The 18270-nt window shown below is 39.8% G+C and overlaps 1 protein-coding gene across 1 annotated transcript in view; it reads right to left on the bottom strand.

Annotated features, from left to right (window-relative positions):
• The window catches only part of LOC125396627 (leucine zipper protein 2-like), a 342670-nt gene extending 324795 nt beyond the window's left edge, over nt 1–17875 (bottom strand). The window contains exon 1 of the mRNA XM_048428631.3: nt 17040–17875. Coding sequence (XP_048284588.1) covers nt 17040–17101 — 62 coding nt within the window. The 5' untranslated portion in view covers nt 17102–17875. The remainder of the gene's footprint in view (nt 1–17039) is intronic.
• Nucleotides 17876–18270: the final 395 nt, after the last annotated feature.

Below are 18270 nucleotides of genomic sequence, written 5' to 3'. Positions count from 1 at the left end.
ATCTGAATGGCCGTCTGGGATGTAATGAACACAAGTTTATGCCATCATTTTTCCTGTTAACCGTAGGTGGGTTTTGCTGTTCTGCAAGATGGAGTTAATACTTTTGGATTTGTTCATTAGTGAGCTTTATATTAGGGAGAAAAGCAAAACTAAAATAACAACAAAACCCTAACTTTCTGAGCTATTAACAACCAAGCTGTAGTATCAGGGTTTTCTAAACCTAGTGTGGGCCAGACTCTAAATCTTATATAAGCAGAGTCATTACGCTTCCCTCAACAGGGATGAATAGGGCATGTGCAGGGAAATGTGAGTGAGAATGAGGAGCAAATATTCCAGTTCCTTTCCTGAGTTTAGAGTTCTGCTATTATTCAGCGACTTACAGAACCTTAACTTTCCATACACAATGCCGTGCATATTCAAAAATGTTGCAAAGTCCTTATTGTGTACCTCCTCTGGCAGTAACTCCATTGTCACATCTGGTTTGTCCTGCAGGGATGACTTCACAATGCTGTTCAAATCCAGCCACACACAGCCATCCCTATTTTTCAGGGTGCTCTGCCTTCGCTTTCCCCTGCTGGCAATTCCATTTTCAGTCATTCACTAGCGAGCGGTGTAGCAAGTGTTATTCATTTAATTCTGCTGGTGATAATCCCACTACAGCCCTCTTTAAACCAGATTCACCACTTATGAGGACTCAGGACTTCAGAATCCTCTAATTCAAATTCCCCCCAAATTAAAGATTTCCAGATATGGGGATTTTATTGTAAGAGTCCTGTAAAGTCACTTAGCTGTGTTGCTTCAGAAGTAAAATTGTAAGCCAAGGAATGTGATTAACTAAAGAAATCAAATAAAAATAAAGCATTTGCAAGATAAACTGACACCTGCGGTTACTGTTATAAGCTAGCTATTGAAGAAAAATTAAGCACTGTGCAGACTAGATAGAAAATTTTCTAACAAATATACACAAAATCCACCAGCTACTTGAGGGTCCAATCACCAACTTTATATTCTCAAAATTTATTAGGTATATTCAACAAACATGTGCTTCATTGCAATTGGTGCATTTTTGAATGTTGGGTCAAGGGAAAGGGGAATTAATTTTCTCTGGCCGTGTATACAAAGGATGCCCTCAGGGTATTAATCTGTGTTCACCAAAGTTATGAGTTTAAACTGCCTCAGGGGCAATAGGAAAGTCAGATTTTTTCCAAATTAATAAGAGATATTAACATTGGTTATATTGATGATAAGAAACTTATATGTTAGGGTTTTATATTTCTTAGCTTAACTTTATATCTTGCCATTAACCAACTAGCTAATGCAAGTCTCTTAACTATGCATTAGTAGGATGAATTATGTAACATACTAATTAAATGTGATATTATCTCTCCACAAATATTACAATATTATTGTTCTCACTTATTAAGGATGCTTGTTTAGTGATAATTATGAAACCTGAAAGGCTTGGCTGCTCTACTGTAAAGAATCTTTCCCTTTTTACAATCCTGTTGGTCCCAAGTCAGCAGAGTCTCACGGGAAACATGAGAAATTCAAGGCAATTCCCAGAGTGTCTTTTTAAAATTCAAGTTACTAAGCCCATCTTAATATGCAAGACTGTAATCCCAGCATTTGGAAGTCTGAGGCCAGAGAACAGTCTAGGCAACTTAAAAAAAGGAGGAAGAGGAAGAAAGGGAAGCTGGAGAAAGATAATGGGGAGGGGAGAGGGAAGAGTAAAGAAGGGAAAGGAGAAATAATAAAGAAGAGAGGAGAACAATAGAAGTTAGCTCTGGAGCTTGTACAGGGTCGTAGAGCTTTTTTGTTTTATCTTGAATGGTCACACAACTTCACAGCAGAAACTACAACTTACTCATATATTATATCTATGGAAGGCCTGTGCACTCCTTACATGAATAGTTTTATGGGGCTGGTGAGAAGGCCAATGGGTAAAATGCTTTCTATACAAGTCTGATACCTTGGGACCTCTCCTACACACACAGACAGACAGACACACACAGACAGACACTCATAGACACACACATACAGAAACACACACAGAGACAGACACACATATACACACAAACAGATACACACATATTAACAGACACACACATACAGAGACACATATAGACGCACACAGATACACACAGACAGACACACACATAGACACACACAAACACCACAATACACCCTGCTGCAACTGTTACTACTACTACTACTAACTTTTGAAAGAAATAGTTTTTTATTTTTTCTTCATTTCTAGAACTCAATGCTAAATAAATGCAGCATATTCCAACCAAGTACAAATGTTTTTTATTTTGTTTTGTTTTTGTTGTTTTTTTAAAACATATCTGTTATTCTTTACAATAGGACTTCAACTTAGTTATTTTCCCAGTACAAGTAAAATAAACACACACAAGCCATCCAAGGCTGCATAACTGGTCATATGAAAGACTAATATTTATCAGCAGGTGGTTCACTCTACTTGGGCCAGCCTTTTCTTTGGGTCAGTCTTTCCTTGGTCTAGCCTCCATTGCTTGGGCCAACATCCATAGACAAAACTTTCCTTTGGGAATTTGATCTCAAACTGTACCACAAATGTAAACCCACCCTGAGGTGGGAGGTCTGTGGTCTTTATTTAAAAGTCAGTAAGAACCATATTAGTCATAGACAAATGGGAACCCTCATTATTAAGATTTCTTCTGAATGCCTTTACACAAGGCGACATTTCCTCCAGGAATTTATTTCTCAAACAAAAAAGTGAGTTGAAAGTCCTTTTAGCCTCAAGAGAAGCTAAGTCTGACAGTCTTTTATTTCTGTGGCATCTTTCATATATTTTTTTCCCTTACCTCCAGAGGTAGAGATTCCACTCTTCTCTTCAGATGGCAGCCTCCATCAAGAAGAGCCTTGGTTATGTATCTCAGATACCTGGCAATTAAAGTTATTTCCTGGAATATTTATTTGGTCTTTTGTAGATTCTTAGTAGGTACTATTTTAATGCACTTACTTATTGTAGACTAACTAATGGTAAAGTTATTCTTCCTAGTGACCCAAAGGGTTATTTATACCTAGCTATCTTACTGCTTAGGACATAAACTGTATCAAGAGAATATGTTTCAAAGAGTGTGACTTCCCAACAGTCCTCTCTACCCCTTATGAGGGTTTTGATGAAACAGACAAGCATTTCCCCTTCTTTCTAGCTTCCTGTTCTTTGAAACCATCTCTTTTGTTCATACTTTTCCAAGAAGTCACTTACAGTTAGACTTCAGCAGAGACTGAACCATGCACAGTTCAGACTGCAGTGTCCAAAATTATGACCTAATTTGTTTTTAAAGGTGTCTGAAACCATGTTATAGCAATGTGGGAAAAGAACCCACCATTCTTCTCATTCTACTATACTGTGGATGAGGAACTGGAGACAGTTCTTTTTTGTCTGCCTTTATGGTCTTATCCCTGTATGCCTCTGCCAGTTTGTCATTTTTATTGACAGAACAAAAAGAAGGGAAGGATCTTTTCAGTATTCCACATCAGTGACACACCACACATGTCTGATGAGCGCAGTGCTCACCACTCATCTTTAAAGCATCCTGCCTCCATAAGACTGCTCTATTCCCCAGCCATCTGAGCTTGGTATTACAGACCCTGACCCAGGAACCCTGACTGCACTCTCCCAAAGCACATTTCTAGCACACATCAAACACTCCCTCAGTGCGTCCACGTTTGTTCCTGGACCCATTATTCAGCTGGAAAGCTCTGATTTCCCCAGTTCATCACTTTCCCATTGTGCTTTGGGATGAACACTGTCGACAATCCTTCTCCGAAAGGTCACAGGAGCATAATGGCTGTTGATGTCCTGAAAGAAAAATTCCATTATTTCTGCCTAGAATTTATTGTGTACTTGGTGCTGATAGAATTAATTGATTGATCTTCCATGGTCCAGCCTTTTTTTTTTTTTGCTTTCAGCCTAAGAAAGAGCTTTAAAATTAAGAGCTCAGATATGTTTTAAAAATTCTCCTACAATTAGAAGCACAAAATGATGATGCAGGTTTATATATGCATGCAAATATAAATTTGTCTACGTTTTATATCAAAACAGGCATTGAAATATATATATATATATATATATATATGTATATATGTACACACACATACAATCACACTCACAGACGTTCTTTGACTTATGATAAAACTGTATCCTAAACTAAAGACACGTGTAATATACCTAGGTTGAACACCAAAGCTGAGCCTTAAGCAGTCTTAGGACAAATGCTTTATTTGATTTGCTGTTAAAAACTACCTGACACCAAGCCGATAGTGGAACTGTTGAATAGCTCATGTAGTTTATTAAATGCTTGCCTGAAAATGGATACATACAGTGTGCTAGCACCCACCATAAATGTGTGTTGAAGGGCAATGCTTTTTAAATGCATGTCAGCTTTGGCCCTGTGGTGATGGTGGGTAGCACAAGTTCTTACCATCATCTCAAGAACAATGTATATGGATATACACATTTGGTAGAAGAATGGTGATGACTATGGAAATATCTCAGGCCTATGCAAGCTATAAAACTGTATGAACCGCCCACTTTCCAATCATGGAGAACTATCTTTTCATTTTCTGTATTTTGTTTTGAAATTCATGAGAAAGAAATTAATTTATATCATATTTAAAATAATAATAGATTGAGATTTACCAAGATATACAAAAATCTGTATTTTCAGCAATCAAGTAGGCAAGGTGTAGAGGCAGGCTCTGACATCAATTTATGAACAGACAGAAAACAAAAGTGGCCAAAACAAGGTTTGCCAAACACACTAAACACACCAAGCACTGTACAATGTGGTCCAGTTGAATACTGGCGACTAGAGACCTTTGCTTCATCTTAAAGCACTAACATAGGGAGTCAGCATGCTGAAAGCCAGTGTGATTTCTGCCCCATAAGCTTGTCTCTGCTTCTGTCTGTGAGGTACAGGATTCAGACCTGTAGCAATTTGATCCCTTTGTTTACCAGCTGTCTACATATATAGCACACTTGACATTGCGGAAGCAGAACCCAGAGCTCATGTTTGTCACAGTCCCCTCATCTGCAACATGAGGTTATTCCTAAGTCCCATGTGGGTGTCATGAATATGTATGGACAAACATAAGACAATAAGATTAAAATATGGGATTAGTGTGTCAAGTCTATAATGGGTTAAGTCCCTAGCACAGAGGACTAGAATGCTTTGCAATGCCATCTCCTGGTGAATGACAGAAGTGCAACACCAGAGTTCTTAGGCTTCTTTATGTATCTTGCTGTTATCATGGTTTTATTATAGCTATACTTGTTTTAGACAACGTGGTCAGGCTCAAACTCAGCTAAGAGCAAATCTGTCACTCTCCACGTGTGTAAAATAAAAGGTGAAACCTCTTACTAGACGAATGGGACACACCTTTGTGAGCAAGGGTGTCCCTGAGTCTTGGCACTGGTGCCTTTTCCCACCAGTTAGCACGCATTTCCCATCGACCCCTTTGTTTCTGGTTTACTTCCGTGAGCCTAAGCGCCATGAGTTTTACCCGTAACCAGTATTTGTCTCGGCACTCCTACCTTGGTGCTTATGCCCATTAAATTATAGGTTCATATTGCAGCTCTTTACTAATTCTGTGACCTTAAATTTATTAACTTTTTAATCTATAACGTAAAAGCTCCACGAGGCACCGAAGAGACATTAAATACAAGAACCCTAGAGACAATCACAGGAAAATTATTACACATTGAAAAACAAAACAAACAACAAAAACCCTTTAGCTGTTGTTCAGTGTTTTAAGGATTTGTACTTGAATCTCAGCACTGCCCAGAATCACATCACTCAGACCCAAAGAACTAGAAATATCAAAGTGTCAACTCAGTTTGTACAGACCCATTCAAACCCTAGGGCAGTGTTAGGACAGCGTTTGCACCAAGAGAGGGGACAATGCAGACATTGGCAGTTATGCAAAATAGGCCACTCATGAAAGGGCGGTTCTTTACTGATACAAGGTTATTTTCTTTCTCAGTGGAAATAGAGTAAAATAAATATTATAGAAAGAACCTTCCATTAACTTTAGTAGACATAGTAGAGAATATTTCAAAGGAAATTCCATATTTTCATTTCTTCCTTTATTAGGTATACCCTTCTGTGGTAGTATTTTGTTTATGTTTTAAGATAAAGTTTGCCTGAAGATCAGAGTGCAGAGCTAAGTCCCTAGAGGTCAGGGAGTGGTGGCTCATACTTTTAATCCCAGGACCAGGAGACAGATGTAGAGGGATCTCTGATAATTCAAAGCCACCCTGGGCTACACAAGACTGAATCTGTCTAAAAGAGAAACAGAGTTCAAATAAAGGTGATTCCAGCAGTTGGGATTCCACTCCTTCAATCCCAGCACTAGGGAAGTAGGGAGTAATATGGCCGGACAGAGAGAGGAATACAAGGTGGGAGGAGACAGGTGCTCAAGGCAGACTTGGGATGCAGTCTGATGTGCAGTCTGAGTCAGTCAGAGAATACAGTCTGAGGACACAGTTGCCCTTTGGGGCTGAGGATTCAGAGGTAAAAGTGGCTAGCTAGTGGCTGGCTGCACTGCTTCTCTGACTTTTCTGCTTTCACCTCCTAATATCTGACTCTGTTCTGTTTGTTTGTTTTGTTTTGTTTTGTTTTTCGAGACAGTGTTTCTCTGTGGTTTTGGAGCTGGTCCTGGAACTAGCTCTTGTAGACCAGACTGGCCTCGAACTCACAGAGATCCACCTGCCTCTGTCTCCTGAGTGCTGGGATTAAAGGTGTGCACGCACCTCTGAGTTTTTATTAAGAACAATTAGAATTCATGCTACACTTTTCAGCTTTTATTATTTCATGGTTTTGAGGGAAAGGAAACAGCATGATAAAATGATGCAAATTCAATTTAAAGTCATTCCACTGGTTTACCAGCATGGGGACAGTCATCTATCAACCACTTGAACATCAGTGGGATTTAAATATATCACTGGCTTTAAAAGAGCCCAGTCTCATCCATGTGTACCTCAACTTTCTTACCTATAATCTGCGGCAACATCTGGAGCCACCTAAGAGATTATGATTGAACATATTTATTACATAAATTATATTGATATATTATTTTACTTCTCACACAAAAAGAAAAAGCGAATACTGCAGACAAAAAGAACAATGAGAAATGAAGGTCTAGCAGGCTTTCACTTGCTAGTTAACTCAGCAAATTCATGCAGAAAACAATTTCCACATCACAAAAGAACAACCGTGTATGTGTCAGATCAAAGTCTTGTTAACTAGGGTCACGTCACCTCTGCCTGATCTGAAAATTCAGACGTTGTGTGAAGAAGCCCCCAGCACATGATTCATGCATGTCTTGGCTATTGCTGCATGTCCTGGCTATTGCTGCATGTCCTGGGTATTGCTGCAGGTCCTGGGTATTGCTGCAGGTCCTGGCTATTGCTCCATGTCCTGAGTATTGCTGCAGGTCCTGGGTATTGCTGCAGGTCCTGGCTATTGCTGCATGTCCTGAGTATTGCTTCAGGTCCTGGGTATTGCTGCAGGTCCTGGCTATTGCTGCCTCTCTCCTAGAGACTATGGTGCTGAAGCTGAAGCCCACACTTTTCACTGCACCCAAGTGACTTCACCTAAACTCTTGCACTCATTTTCTAGTGCCCCTGAGATGTCATCTAAGTAGTTTAATAATGTTTATCCATTTTTTTCCTCTTTAAACAGCAGCACACAAAACAGAGAATATCTTCATGCAACTTGACTGATAAACGCTTTTGGTGTGATATAACCTATTAACTTACTAAGTGCATTTATCCACGGTAAATAAGGTGATTTTTGTCACACACTACCCAACTCCCCTTCACTTTTAGTTAATAATGAACTCAAAGATTTCCAAACTCTGTAAAGAGGTGATATCTAGACTTTCAAGTTCACAGGAGGCATTCCCATTAAGGTAGAAATCCACTGACTGCCCTTTCCCTCAGACCACTGATCTGATATGCCTAACACAGGAACCTGGAGCTGTCTTTTTCAGATTCACCCTAGTAGATGCTCATTCTCACACAATGAAGACCATATTGTGAGAATCACTCTTTGGAGGACACATATATTCTCTAAAAAGGAGAGATGAAATTGCCTGGAAAAATTTGGATTTCTAATGGAAGTTTCAATTTGTCCTGTCTTCAAACTCATGTATTTCTTTGATTTACTCTGAGGATATTTTAGTGTCATGCATCCTTCCATATTATTAGACTAAGTAGTTTTAACGTTCTTATTAGTAAGGATGTTTCTTTTTAATATAGATTGGTAAATTACCAGTATATATATTTATCATGTGCATGCCTGGTACTTTTAAGGCCAGGAAAGAGCATTGAATACCCTGAAACTGGAGTTACAAAGGGTTATGAGCTGCTATGTGGGTCCTAGAAATAGAACCTAGGTCCTCTGGAAGAGCAGTCAGTGTTCTTAAGCACAAAGAAATCTTTCTAGCTCCCATTAGTAGGTTACTAATATACTTTTATTATTTATTTTTGTGTTGTATGTGCTTTTATATGGAGATTTGATTCTATATAGTATTGGAATTTTGCTGATGGCATCATTCTCAGAACAGACTGAGATTTGTGTACATCCTTTTTAGAAGAAAATGGACTAATCATTGTAATTCATTCAAAGTCTAGATCACCTTAACTGTATAACATGCATTGCTTGAATATTGCAAAAACACAAGGTTAACTCATAACAAAGTACTTATAACATCTCCAGAGGCTTCCTTCATTCTCAACCATACTGGTTGGGCCTATGACCCACAATGCTTTAAAGTAGACAGCTGAAATAAAGATGTGTGTAGTACATTAAAAAGCAAGGATTTAGTACATTTCTAAAAACATTTCAAACTATAGTATCAGGAAAAGAGCAATTTCCCACTTTCCTTGTGAATTTGTTTGTCCATTTTTCTCTGTGGAAGAAAAGAAAAAAATCAACACTCTCCATAATAATTGGGTCTCTCAAATATCTTCCTTTTGCCAAGATATCACTTCAATTTTTCACACTTCTTCCTGTTTCTTTTGTTATGCAGAGATTTTTCCCCACTTCTTACTCAATGCCAAAGATCCAGCTACTGCAAAGATCATCAAAGAATGATCTTGAGCATGAGGAAGAGGAACTTGTGTATTTTTAAGGCAGAAAGACCATTGGTTGTGAGCTTTTCTTTTGATTCAAACCTCTCTTTACCATGCACACAGCATTCTAAAAACTCTCCTGTGCTGGGCTCCTACCCTTTCTGACACTCCAGCCTTTCCTGGACCATTGACAATACTCAGCCTGGGCCTTACCCCTGGGGAACTACTGAGTAGGAGCAGTTAAGTGTCCTCACTGTGCCTAGACTTGACAGTATGCTTTTCCTCACTGATGATGCACTCCTGTGGGTCTGCTATTATCAGGAGTCCTTGAACAATAAACTCTGTTCAATGAACTCTCCTCAAAGCCATTGACGAGACATTGTTAGATGATACTTTTAATAACTTTTTTTTTTCAATTTTAATCATATTGCCAACACAATTTGAAGGCTCTAGACATGAACTGGATAATGTGACCCTGATTTCTTTTTCCTTGAGAATGTCCCAGACATTTAAATTAGTCTTCCCAAGTGGGAATTGTTTTGATATTAAATAGCTGGTCCCTGCACCATATTACCGATAACTTTCTTCATTAATAAGGAAGAAACAGCTTCATAGTTCAAGGTAGGCTTGAACTTCAAAATATCTTTCTCACCAGTCCTAACTTGGTCTGTGTAAACTAGTGTGAGAAGGGTGTTATTAAAGATCACTTTCTAAAATACAAGATCATTTTGGTAAAATAAGCCTTGCCAAAACCTTTCAATCATGTAATAATAATGATGGTGATGTGTTGAACTGTGTTTCTCTGAGCTGGCCATTTTTATTTGCATACATTATCATAATTGATCCTCTTGACAACCTTATGAGAGAGGCATTGTTATCACCTTTCCATGGACCAGAGAAAAGTGACAAAGAGATGTTAACTGCTATTCTAAATTTCTGTGATAATAAGACTCTGATTTTGTAATTTGAGAATTTAGTTTCAGGTAATGGGTCAGACTTCATGACTCCTTTCCCCATTCCCCTCCATCATTCATATAATGAATAAACAGCTGGTAAGTAAGTGTTTGTTGGCCCGAGGATGATTCTTTAAGATTATGAACTTTAGGAATTCTCACCCTCTTCTTGGCTAGAGAAGGGCACAGTCCCCATAGGAGACATGAAGAAATTCTGAATTAATCTTCACTGATGTCTTATTTCTTTGGACTACAAAGCCCTGGTGTGGTAGTGAATCAAGTCCTTAAATGACTTTCTAAGAAACAGATGTACAACTGAAGAGAAGGTGTAGGTGGGAGACCAAGTGGTCATCATCTTCAATTATTTAGTTATCGATAATGATGAGAATCCAGAGTCCAGTGTTTTCTTTTTAGGAGCTATCAGATGAGGTTACTTCACATTTCCATGAAAGCCCTCCACCGTCTCCTCCCCTGGAGACGAATACTAGCATAAATTAGACTAATTAATAAATGCATTTATCCTCAGTTTTAATAAATTTGCTAAATGGCAGGTTCCTTGTCTGCAGTGTCCTAAGCAACATACCAGATATGTAGCCCATGCTACCTCTGTCTTAACATTTACTGAGGGACAATGTGTAACTACATGCTACACTCTGAAATATACTTAAACATCTTTTACTTAACCTTGATGTTACTACCATAGATTTAACCCCTGAGGAATACTTGTGCAAATGTCTAGGATGCACATTTGTACAAAGTAGCTTCAACAAACAGATCTCAGTGGAATAAAAATTATGACTTTACATTATAGTATAAGGATCAACAGGCACCACTTTGGTAATAATTGGTTAATTAATAAAGAAAACTGCCTTGGCCTGTTGATAGGGCAGAACTTAGCTAGGCAGTGAAAACTAAACTGAATGCTGGGAGAAAGAAGGGCAGAGTCAGAGAGAAGACATGTAGCCCTGCTGGAGACAGATACAAGAACTGTAGCCGGTAAGTCACAGTCACGTGGTGATACACAGATTAATAGAAATGGGTTAAATTAAAATAGCTAGCCAATAAGAAGCTAGAGCTAATGGGCCAAGTAGTGATTTAAATAATATAGTTTCTGTGTGATTATTTCAGGGCTGAGCAGCCAGTAACAAACAAGCAGCCTCCTTACAACACTTCTTGATATTTACAGAAAATAGAATCTTCCTAACACATTGTAGGAACCAGCTGTTCTCCTGTTCCCTGATAACAAAAGAGCTTTGTCGTTGAGTAGAGTGATGTGACAGAGGAAAGCCCTTAGTTCTGGGGACTGCATTACTTTCCCTCTGTGTCCTTAGAAAATCTCACTTACTCTAAGCCTCAGTTTTCTGTCTTTAAAATGTAGAGCTTTGAAGTAGAACAGAGCATTTACTCAAAGCTTGTCTCCCAACAGTAGACTCTTTAAAGTATACTTAGATGAATCCAAACACCCCAAAAAACAAGATATAAATCAGACATAACTGCAGTGCAGCCCCATCCCTACTTGAATGGCATCAGCTAGTGTCTTTGAGCACATTCACAGAAGATGCTGATTACTCGGTTGACTTTCATTTTTTGTCTCATTGGAGTCATTTACTGTTGACAACTCTGTGTCTGTCCCTTATTCTCATGAAACTAAGTTCATGTGAGTTTTTGTGACTGTGTCTCCTTTTCTCTGTCATAGACTTAATGTGAACTCTACTTTTTAAATCCTCTTACTCACACTTCACCTCTCATTCAATGATCCACTCACATGGCACATGTCATTGGCAACAAACACTCACACACTTAAGAGATTTATAGGTTGAAAAGATAAAGTTTTCATGTTTGTTTTTAAGCATTGCTGTGCATAATTCAGTAATCATATATGCAGATTAATGACACTGTTTGTCTAAATCTGCTCAGAGGGCTGGCCACTCTAGGAACTTGCAGACAGTGGTTCTTAGAACCTGGAGTAACTGGGCTTCTTCTTCCTTAGTAGTTTTCAAAAAATAATTATTTCTTGATGTGATATTTTCTATAATTTTTATGAATGTTTATAAATTTTAAAGATTAATAATGGATGATGAAAATATTAAACAAGTTGAAAATAAAGTCAAACAAATTTTTAAATCTATCCACCCATGAATTGAAAACAACCTCTCTTAGCTATTCACTGACACCTGTGCTTATGTTCATGACTGATTTGATTTTATTATGATTTACACAGTGTACATGCAATTACATCATAAACAGAAACCCAAGTAGCCAAATATATGCTTTTGAGCTAAATCACATTCTGCGTGCTTAAAGTAAATACTTCTAATTTTCATAATGTTCAGCAGAGAACACAGAACCAGCCAAACACTGTGATAGTAGAGCGCTCTTGAGAACAGGGTCCCAGATACCAAGTCACAGTCATTGCCCCAGAGTGCTTTCTGTCTGCCTACCATCCTTTGTTTTAGATGCCATCCAACTGATATGCATTTCAGACTTACCTTATTTTTCTATGTCAGTACATAAGAATTTTATGAAAACTTTTTCATAGCTAATAATCGTTTCATGAGCTACTTACTTTCTTTCATGAATACCCTAAACTCTTCTTGTGAATTAGTTCAATTTTTACAACTTTGTTTGGTGGTTTCTATGATTAGTGCTCTCTACTACATAAAAAAGTCTGCACATGAAGATAAACCATTGTCTAAAGTCTTCCTGTTACCACAGGCTCCATGATGTTGAGACTGAAGATAAAATACTCTTCATCTTGCTGTCATTGGAAAGCAGACATCACAACTGAAACTTCTGAATTAGTGTAATTTATTCTCTCCTAATTCACACTTGGAACTTCATATAAAATGATGGATATTACTTATTCAATTTGTGTAATATATAATAACTGCATGCATGTGTTGATAGAAGATATATAGTTATAACTAATCTACCTTATTGGTGAAATGATTCAGGTGCTGAGTGACTGACAGAAAACTCATTTTGTGAAAATAAAACATCACAGAAAATACAAAAAGAATGTGTTCTTTATGTTTTCTGCTTATATAAACTTCCAATGGAAGAAATCATACTTTTAAGTACTATCTGTCTTATGGGATAGCTTCAATAATCGAGCCCCATCTATTAAAGTGACTTTTAGCAACTCTTCTCACAGTTACTCAGAGACAGTTGTGCAGATTAAGTCACCAATCACACAGGAGAAAATGTCACTTCACAGCTCAGCAATCCCAGGTTCCTTTTGCTTCCAAGTTCATTCTTTCAATTGTGTGGATTTAGCTTTGGTACAATTGTACAATCAACACGTAAAGGGTTGAACTGTTCCTGCCATCCGTCACAAAGAAAATGAAATCTACAAAGATTTTCCAAAAACTGGCACTTTAAAGAGTGCTACTAGAAATAGGTTCTTAGGGCTGGAACTGCAGCCTCAGGAGCAAATGAAGTCTCTTTCGCACACTCCTGTTAAAGGCACGTCTGTGATCCATTTACACAAAAGAATACAATTCTTTAAAAGTGTGTGCATCAGACTCCCTGTGTGAAGGACTTGGGTGGGGAAACTCACAGTACCTCACACCATTTCACTGTAGTTAAAGTGAGTCTCCTTCTTACACCAAACACATTTTCTTAAAAGTGTCTGCGTACAAATGAGTTTGCTGGTGTCCTCTCTTCCTATGTCATATACAACAGTTTCATCCTGAGGTTGCAATGATGCACAGAAGATGTGGGAGCCTTGGGTATTCACAGCATGCATTGCTGGAAATAGATTCCCACAGAATCATGGGGTACAGCTGCTTATCGGGGCCCAGAGGAGACCTCACAGGTGACTCCTACTGGGATGACAATAAGCGACCAACCGCTCAAAGTTGTACCTGATGGAGAGCCATCAGAATTTGGTAGACCTTCACTCCTGCCCTGCCATGCCTTGCTCCTCAAGTCACTTGAGAGCTCACATTCCAAAGGCATCAGCGGCATGAACACAGCATCAAAGAAGCGAGGTTCAGCAGCTAATGCCCAAGCCTCCTCCAGTACACAGGGATCCTTTGCAGGAAGAACTTTCAAAAAACTGACCTCCCACCATCCTTTCAGTCCCCACATTTTCTGTTTCTGAAGTGTAGCTAATGCATTGAAATAGCAATTCGATCCTCCTGCAGAATGAAACTATTTGAACAGTACAGCCATTCTCTTCCAAAGCTCTTCAACCTTCCCATGCATTTGTGTTCTTTGACCACACGCATTCGTGCACACATTAAATGGATCTCTGTATTAGCTACATTTTCAAACCATTAGCTTGACTGTATTTTTGAATTTCTATGTACTTTCTAAACAACAAAGACAATATGCCAGGAAATTAAGGTCTTTTTTTTTCTTTAAATCTCAACGGGGCTCACTGTGAAAACAGAAGAAAACTCTTTGTCAGAATGAACATTCATGTTTCTTTCAGAACAAATGAAGTAAATCTAAGCTAGGAGTGTTGATATTGTTCATGTGGATGGAGTTATGGGATGTCTGTTTGATGTCTATGAGGTTTCTAATTGTAATGGTAAAGGGGAGAGCAAACAGAATAGACAGCTACCAATCCTTCCTATTTAAAAGGCAGAATTATCTGGGAATAGCCACGAGAACACTACTATGACAGCTAGAACACTACTGTAAAGCACCTTTCTTCTTCCAACTATAGCATCTGTTTCAAAGCAGTCATTCTTTCCCTTCTAGACAGAGGTGAACACCTCTAGGTGTTCACAGCAGTTCACCAGGCCTACAGCAGACAAAGCGAGCAATTCTGAGGAACTCTACTGGGAGAGACACATGTCTAGATGAATGTTCTTCCACATTAGAGTTTCAACTCCACATTCCTTAAAGTGAGAAGGAACTTTAGAATCAACAAGTGGTGATTGTCACTCTGTGTGGATTTAGCCAACATAGTGTAAGCCTGTGAGATGCAATTGCTTCATATAAAGAACACTAAGAAAGTTAACAGAAAACCCTGTCACCAGTGACTATGGTTGCATGACACCGTGTTGCTCAACAGTATAGCAGGCCAATCATGACTAATGTGACTGTCTTCACAGAGGTTTGCAGTCTGGGTTTTAACTATTATGCTTGCCATGTGACAATGTGACAATAAGAAGTGCTGAATACTGGAAGGAGAACGGACTTCTGTGAGAGTCCTTTAAAGCCCATTCTCTTCCGGCAAGTGACACAGGGACAGTGTCACATTCATTTTCAAGTAAATGAACCACTAGAAGGTGACCTGGGGATCCAGTCCAATAAAATGGCTCAGAGCAGTTATGTAAATGGTTACTAATTATGGAAATTCACTTTTCAAGTCCATCTTGTATTTTTTTTGTAAAATTCAAATGCCAACACTGTAGAATACTCCTTTCTAATTTCAAATCAGAATAACTTAATATTTTGTAATAAATGTGTTGACCTTCAGTCTTAATGATATTTATAAAAATTAACACTTTCATAGATAGGGAAGTGATGGTTCTTATTTTGCAGAACTAGAACAAGCTTGGGGTGGAGAGCGATGAGTTTGTGTACTCCAATGGCAACTGCTTTAAAGAGCAAAAAGACTCAGGATCTCAAGAGATGCTTACTGCCCTGCATGCAGTAGGTTGACTTTCCCTTCCACCATTAACTGCTTAATGAATATGTTGACTGGCATCTACCTAAATATAAATTTTAGAACTGCCCCTTCTTCAAAAGAACACAGAAATAATTATTAAAGCAGAAGGTAGGAGCCAATGACAAGGATCCAAAGACTAACTAACTAACAGATCCAAAGTCTGTTGGCATTATCGTAGTATTCAAAAGAGCTCATTTTATTTCAGTCTTATTTCAGTCCTGTAAAGCCACTTGGTTCTGTTCAAGAAAGACAAAATTTATCATTTTTTTTAACTAAATGGGGCAGTTTCTGCATGGAAAGAAAAAGCAGGTTAATGCTGGCCTGAAAGAAACATGTACAAGAAACAGAAGCATGGACTCAACATCTTTTAAGAGCATGTGAGCCTGCTTCCCCATTTCCATCTGAACGTTGTACAGTTGTGTGTCTCTCCTTTAGTTTTGGTGACTTACACAAACAGATAGTGTCTCCATTCATGCGAATTTGAAAGAACCCACACCCTATGTGTGGTATTTTATTTCACGGAGGCCAAAAGTAAGGGATTGCTGCCAGTAGGGTGCTCAAGGCGTGCAGAAAAAATTCAGCCCTGGGCACTGAAACAGGCCACCCTTGTGCTGTGCTAATAGGAGAAGAAAATAAACCCATCACCAACTTTGAGACTACACCCCAGCAGCAGTCACAAAGCACTTCTGTCAGTGCGTTTGAAATCTCCACTAAAAATGCGTCCTCTATACTGGGGCTAAAATTCTCATCCGAGGCCAAGTGATGGAGTACAGTGCCCTATTGTTTCTAACTAGGGTCTCCTCTGCTTCAGTTCTGTCTTCTAACTTTAAACACAGCCAAAGGAAGTCACCTTCCGCCAAGTCCATTCAAGACTTCAGCCAGGCCATCAACGGAGTTTGGGGACCACTGCACAAGTCTTAGCTCCTTCTGCTTCCTCTGGCTCCCCGAACCTTAGAATTCATTCCACGGGGGACTGGAGTTCCCTAATTACTAGCAGAGGTCTAACAGAAACATAAAGCACTCCCTAGGGACATTCCCCTTTCTCCCTACTTTCTCTTTATGGTGTCCTACTTCAGCACGTTCGCTGTTCCTGACTACAGGGCTCTGGGGGTGGGGGTGGGGTATCTTCATTTTACTCTGAAGAGAAGCTCTTGATACCCGGAGAGAGGCAATCCTAAGACTTTCCCCAAAGAGGCTGGGGGAACTATAGAAGGGCTAGGCTCTCTCCAAAGAATCTGAGTCTTAATCACTCAGCTAACATCTTGCTTAGGTGGGAGGTGCCTCTCCCCTGACCAGCGCAGTCTCCTTGCTTGGGGCCTCACGTTTCTGGACTCACCTGGTGCTGAAGACGAGTACAGGCAGTAGGGACAGCAGGTAGTGTGCAGCGTTGAATTTCATGTTGCTGTCCTCTGGGGTACTCCACTCCCCGCTACTCTTTTGCCTCCTCTGGTTTGGTTGGTCGCTACTCGCTGTCCTCTCTTCTCAGGAAGCCCTCTCCAGAGACTCACAAACACACTGATAGAGGCTTTGTGAAGGCAAGGACTAGAGAGCGAGTATCTTCAGGAGTGATGTCACCCGGGAGTCCTGCCGGGATGGTCCAGCGCTGTGGTCAGGGCGCACAGAGCGGGTGTATCCGCGGGCGGAGGAAAGCACCCGCGTCCAGGTCGCTGCTAGCCAGTGCACTTGGTCACTCTCGTGCGCACTGAAGCAGATCTCCTCTTCCCAGCTCCCACTAAAAACCGGAGGGGAGGGCGGTGGCAAGGTCCAATCTCTTTCTCCAGTAATTGAGCTGCCGTGCTCCGCAGGGTGAGAGACAATTCGCTGGGAAGGACTCCAGACTCTTCAGGGTCCGGAGCAGACGTCTCTCGCCAGCTTGCAAAGCTTTTGCAGAGATGTTGCTTGGAGAGTAAGCTTAAAATACTGCACTGATTAGATGCATAACGGCTTGCCTGCTGCGGACGGAGAGTAGCAGCCGCCGCCAGTGCAGACCAGAAGCTGTCTCTTACCCACAGGAGGTTAGGAGGTCTCTATCATGGAAAGGGGCCGGGACTAACACAAAGTCCGCTGCCCTTGGTTCTGGTGCGTCCGGGATTTCTCTTCTCTGGTCTCTGCGCCTGTCAGCTGCTCAAAGGTGTGCAGCTGGCTGCCCAAGTTCATGCACCTTCAAAGATCATTTTCCTGTGGGCAAAATCACAGCAAGATCACAGAGACAATTGTTATTAACTCTATGGTAGAGGGAGGGAGCAGAGGACTCTAAATGCTACCGCAAGAGGACTTCACAAATGCATTTTGTGAAGTTTCTAAATGTTGTATTCCAAGCATGGAGTGTATACAAGGTTTATTTAGGAATTTTGTCCGAAAAGGGAAACAGCACAACTTTAAAGCAATCTACCATTTTGAAAAATCAGTTTTAAAAGAAAGGCGACTTCACCTACAGAGATTTGAAACTCCAAGATCTTCACATCATAGATCGTGCATGTGTGTGTGTGTGTGTGTGTTACAAGAAAGTGGACATGGCATTCTTCTCAAGAGTTAGTGTATTAAAGTAAGCACTACGATTTTCCTAC

Source organism: Myodes glareolus, chromosome 8 (genome assembly GCF_982192425.1).
Source record: "Myodes glareolus chromosome 8, mMyoGla1.1, whole genome shotgun sequence".
In the NCBI taxonomy this organism is placed as follows: Eukaryota; Metazoa; Chordata; class Mammalia; order Rodentia; family Cricetidae; genus Myodes; species Myodes glareolus.
Note: the sequence above shows the minus strand (reverse complement) of the source record. Positions and strands in the feature narration are given on the sequence as shown.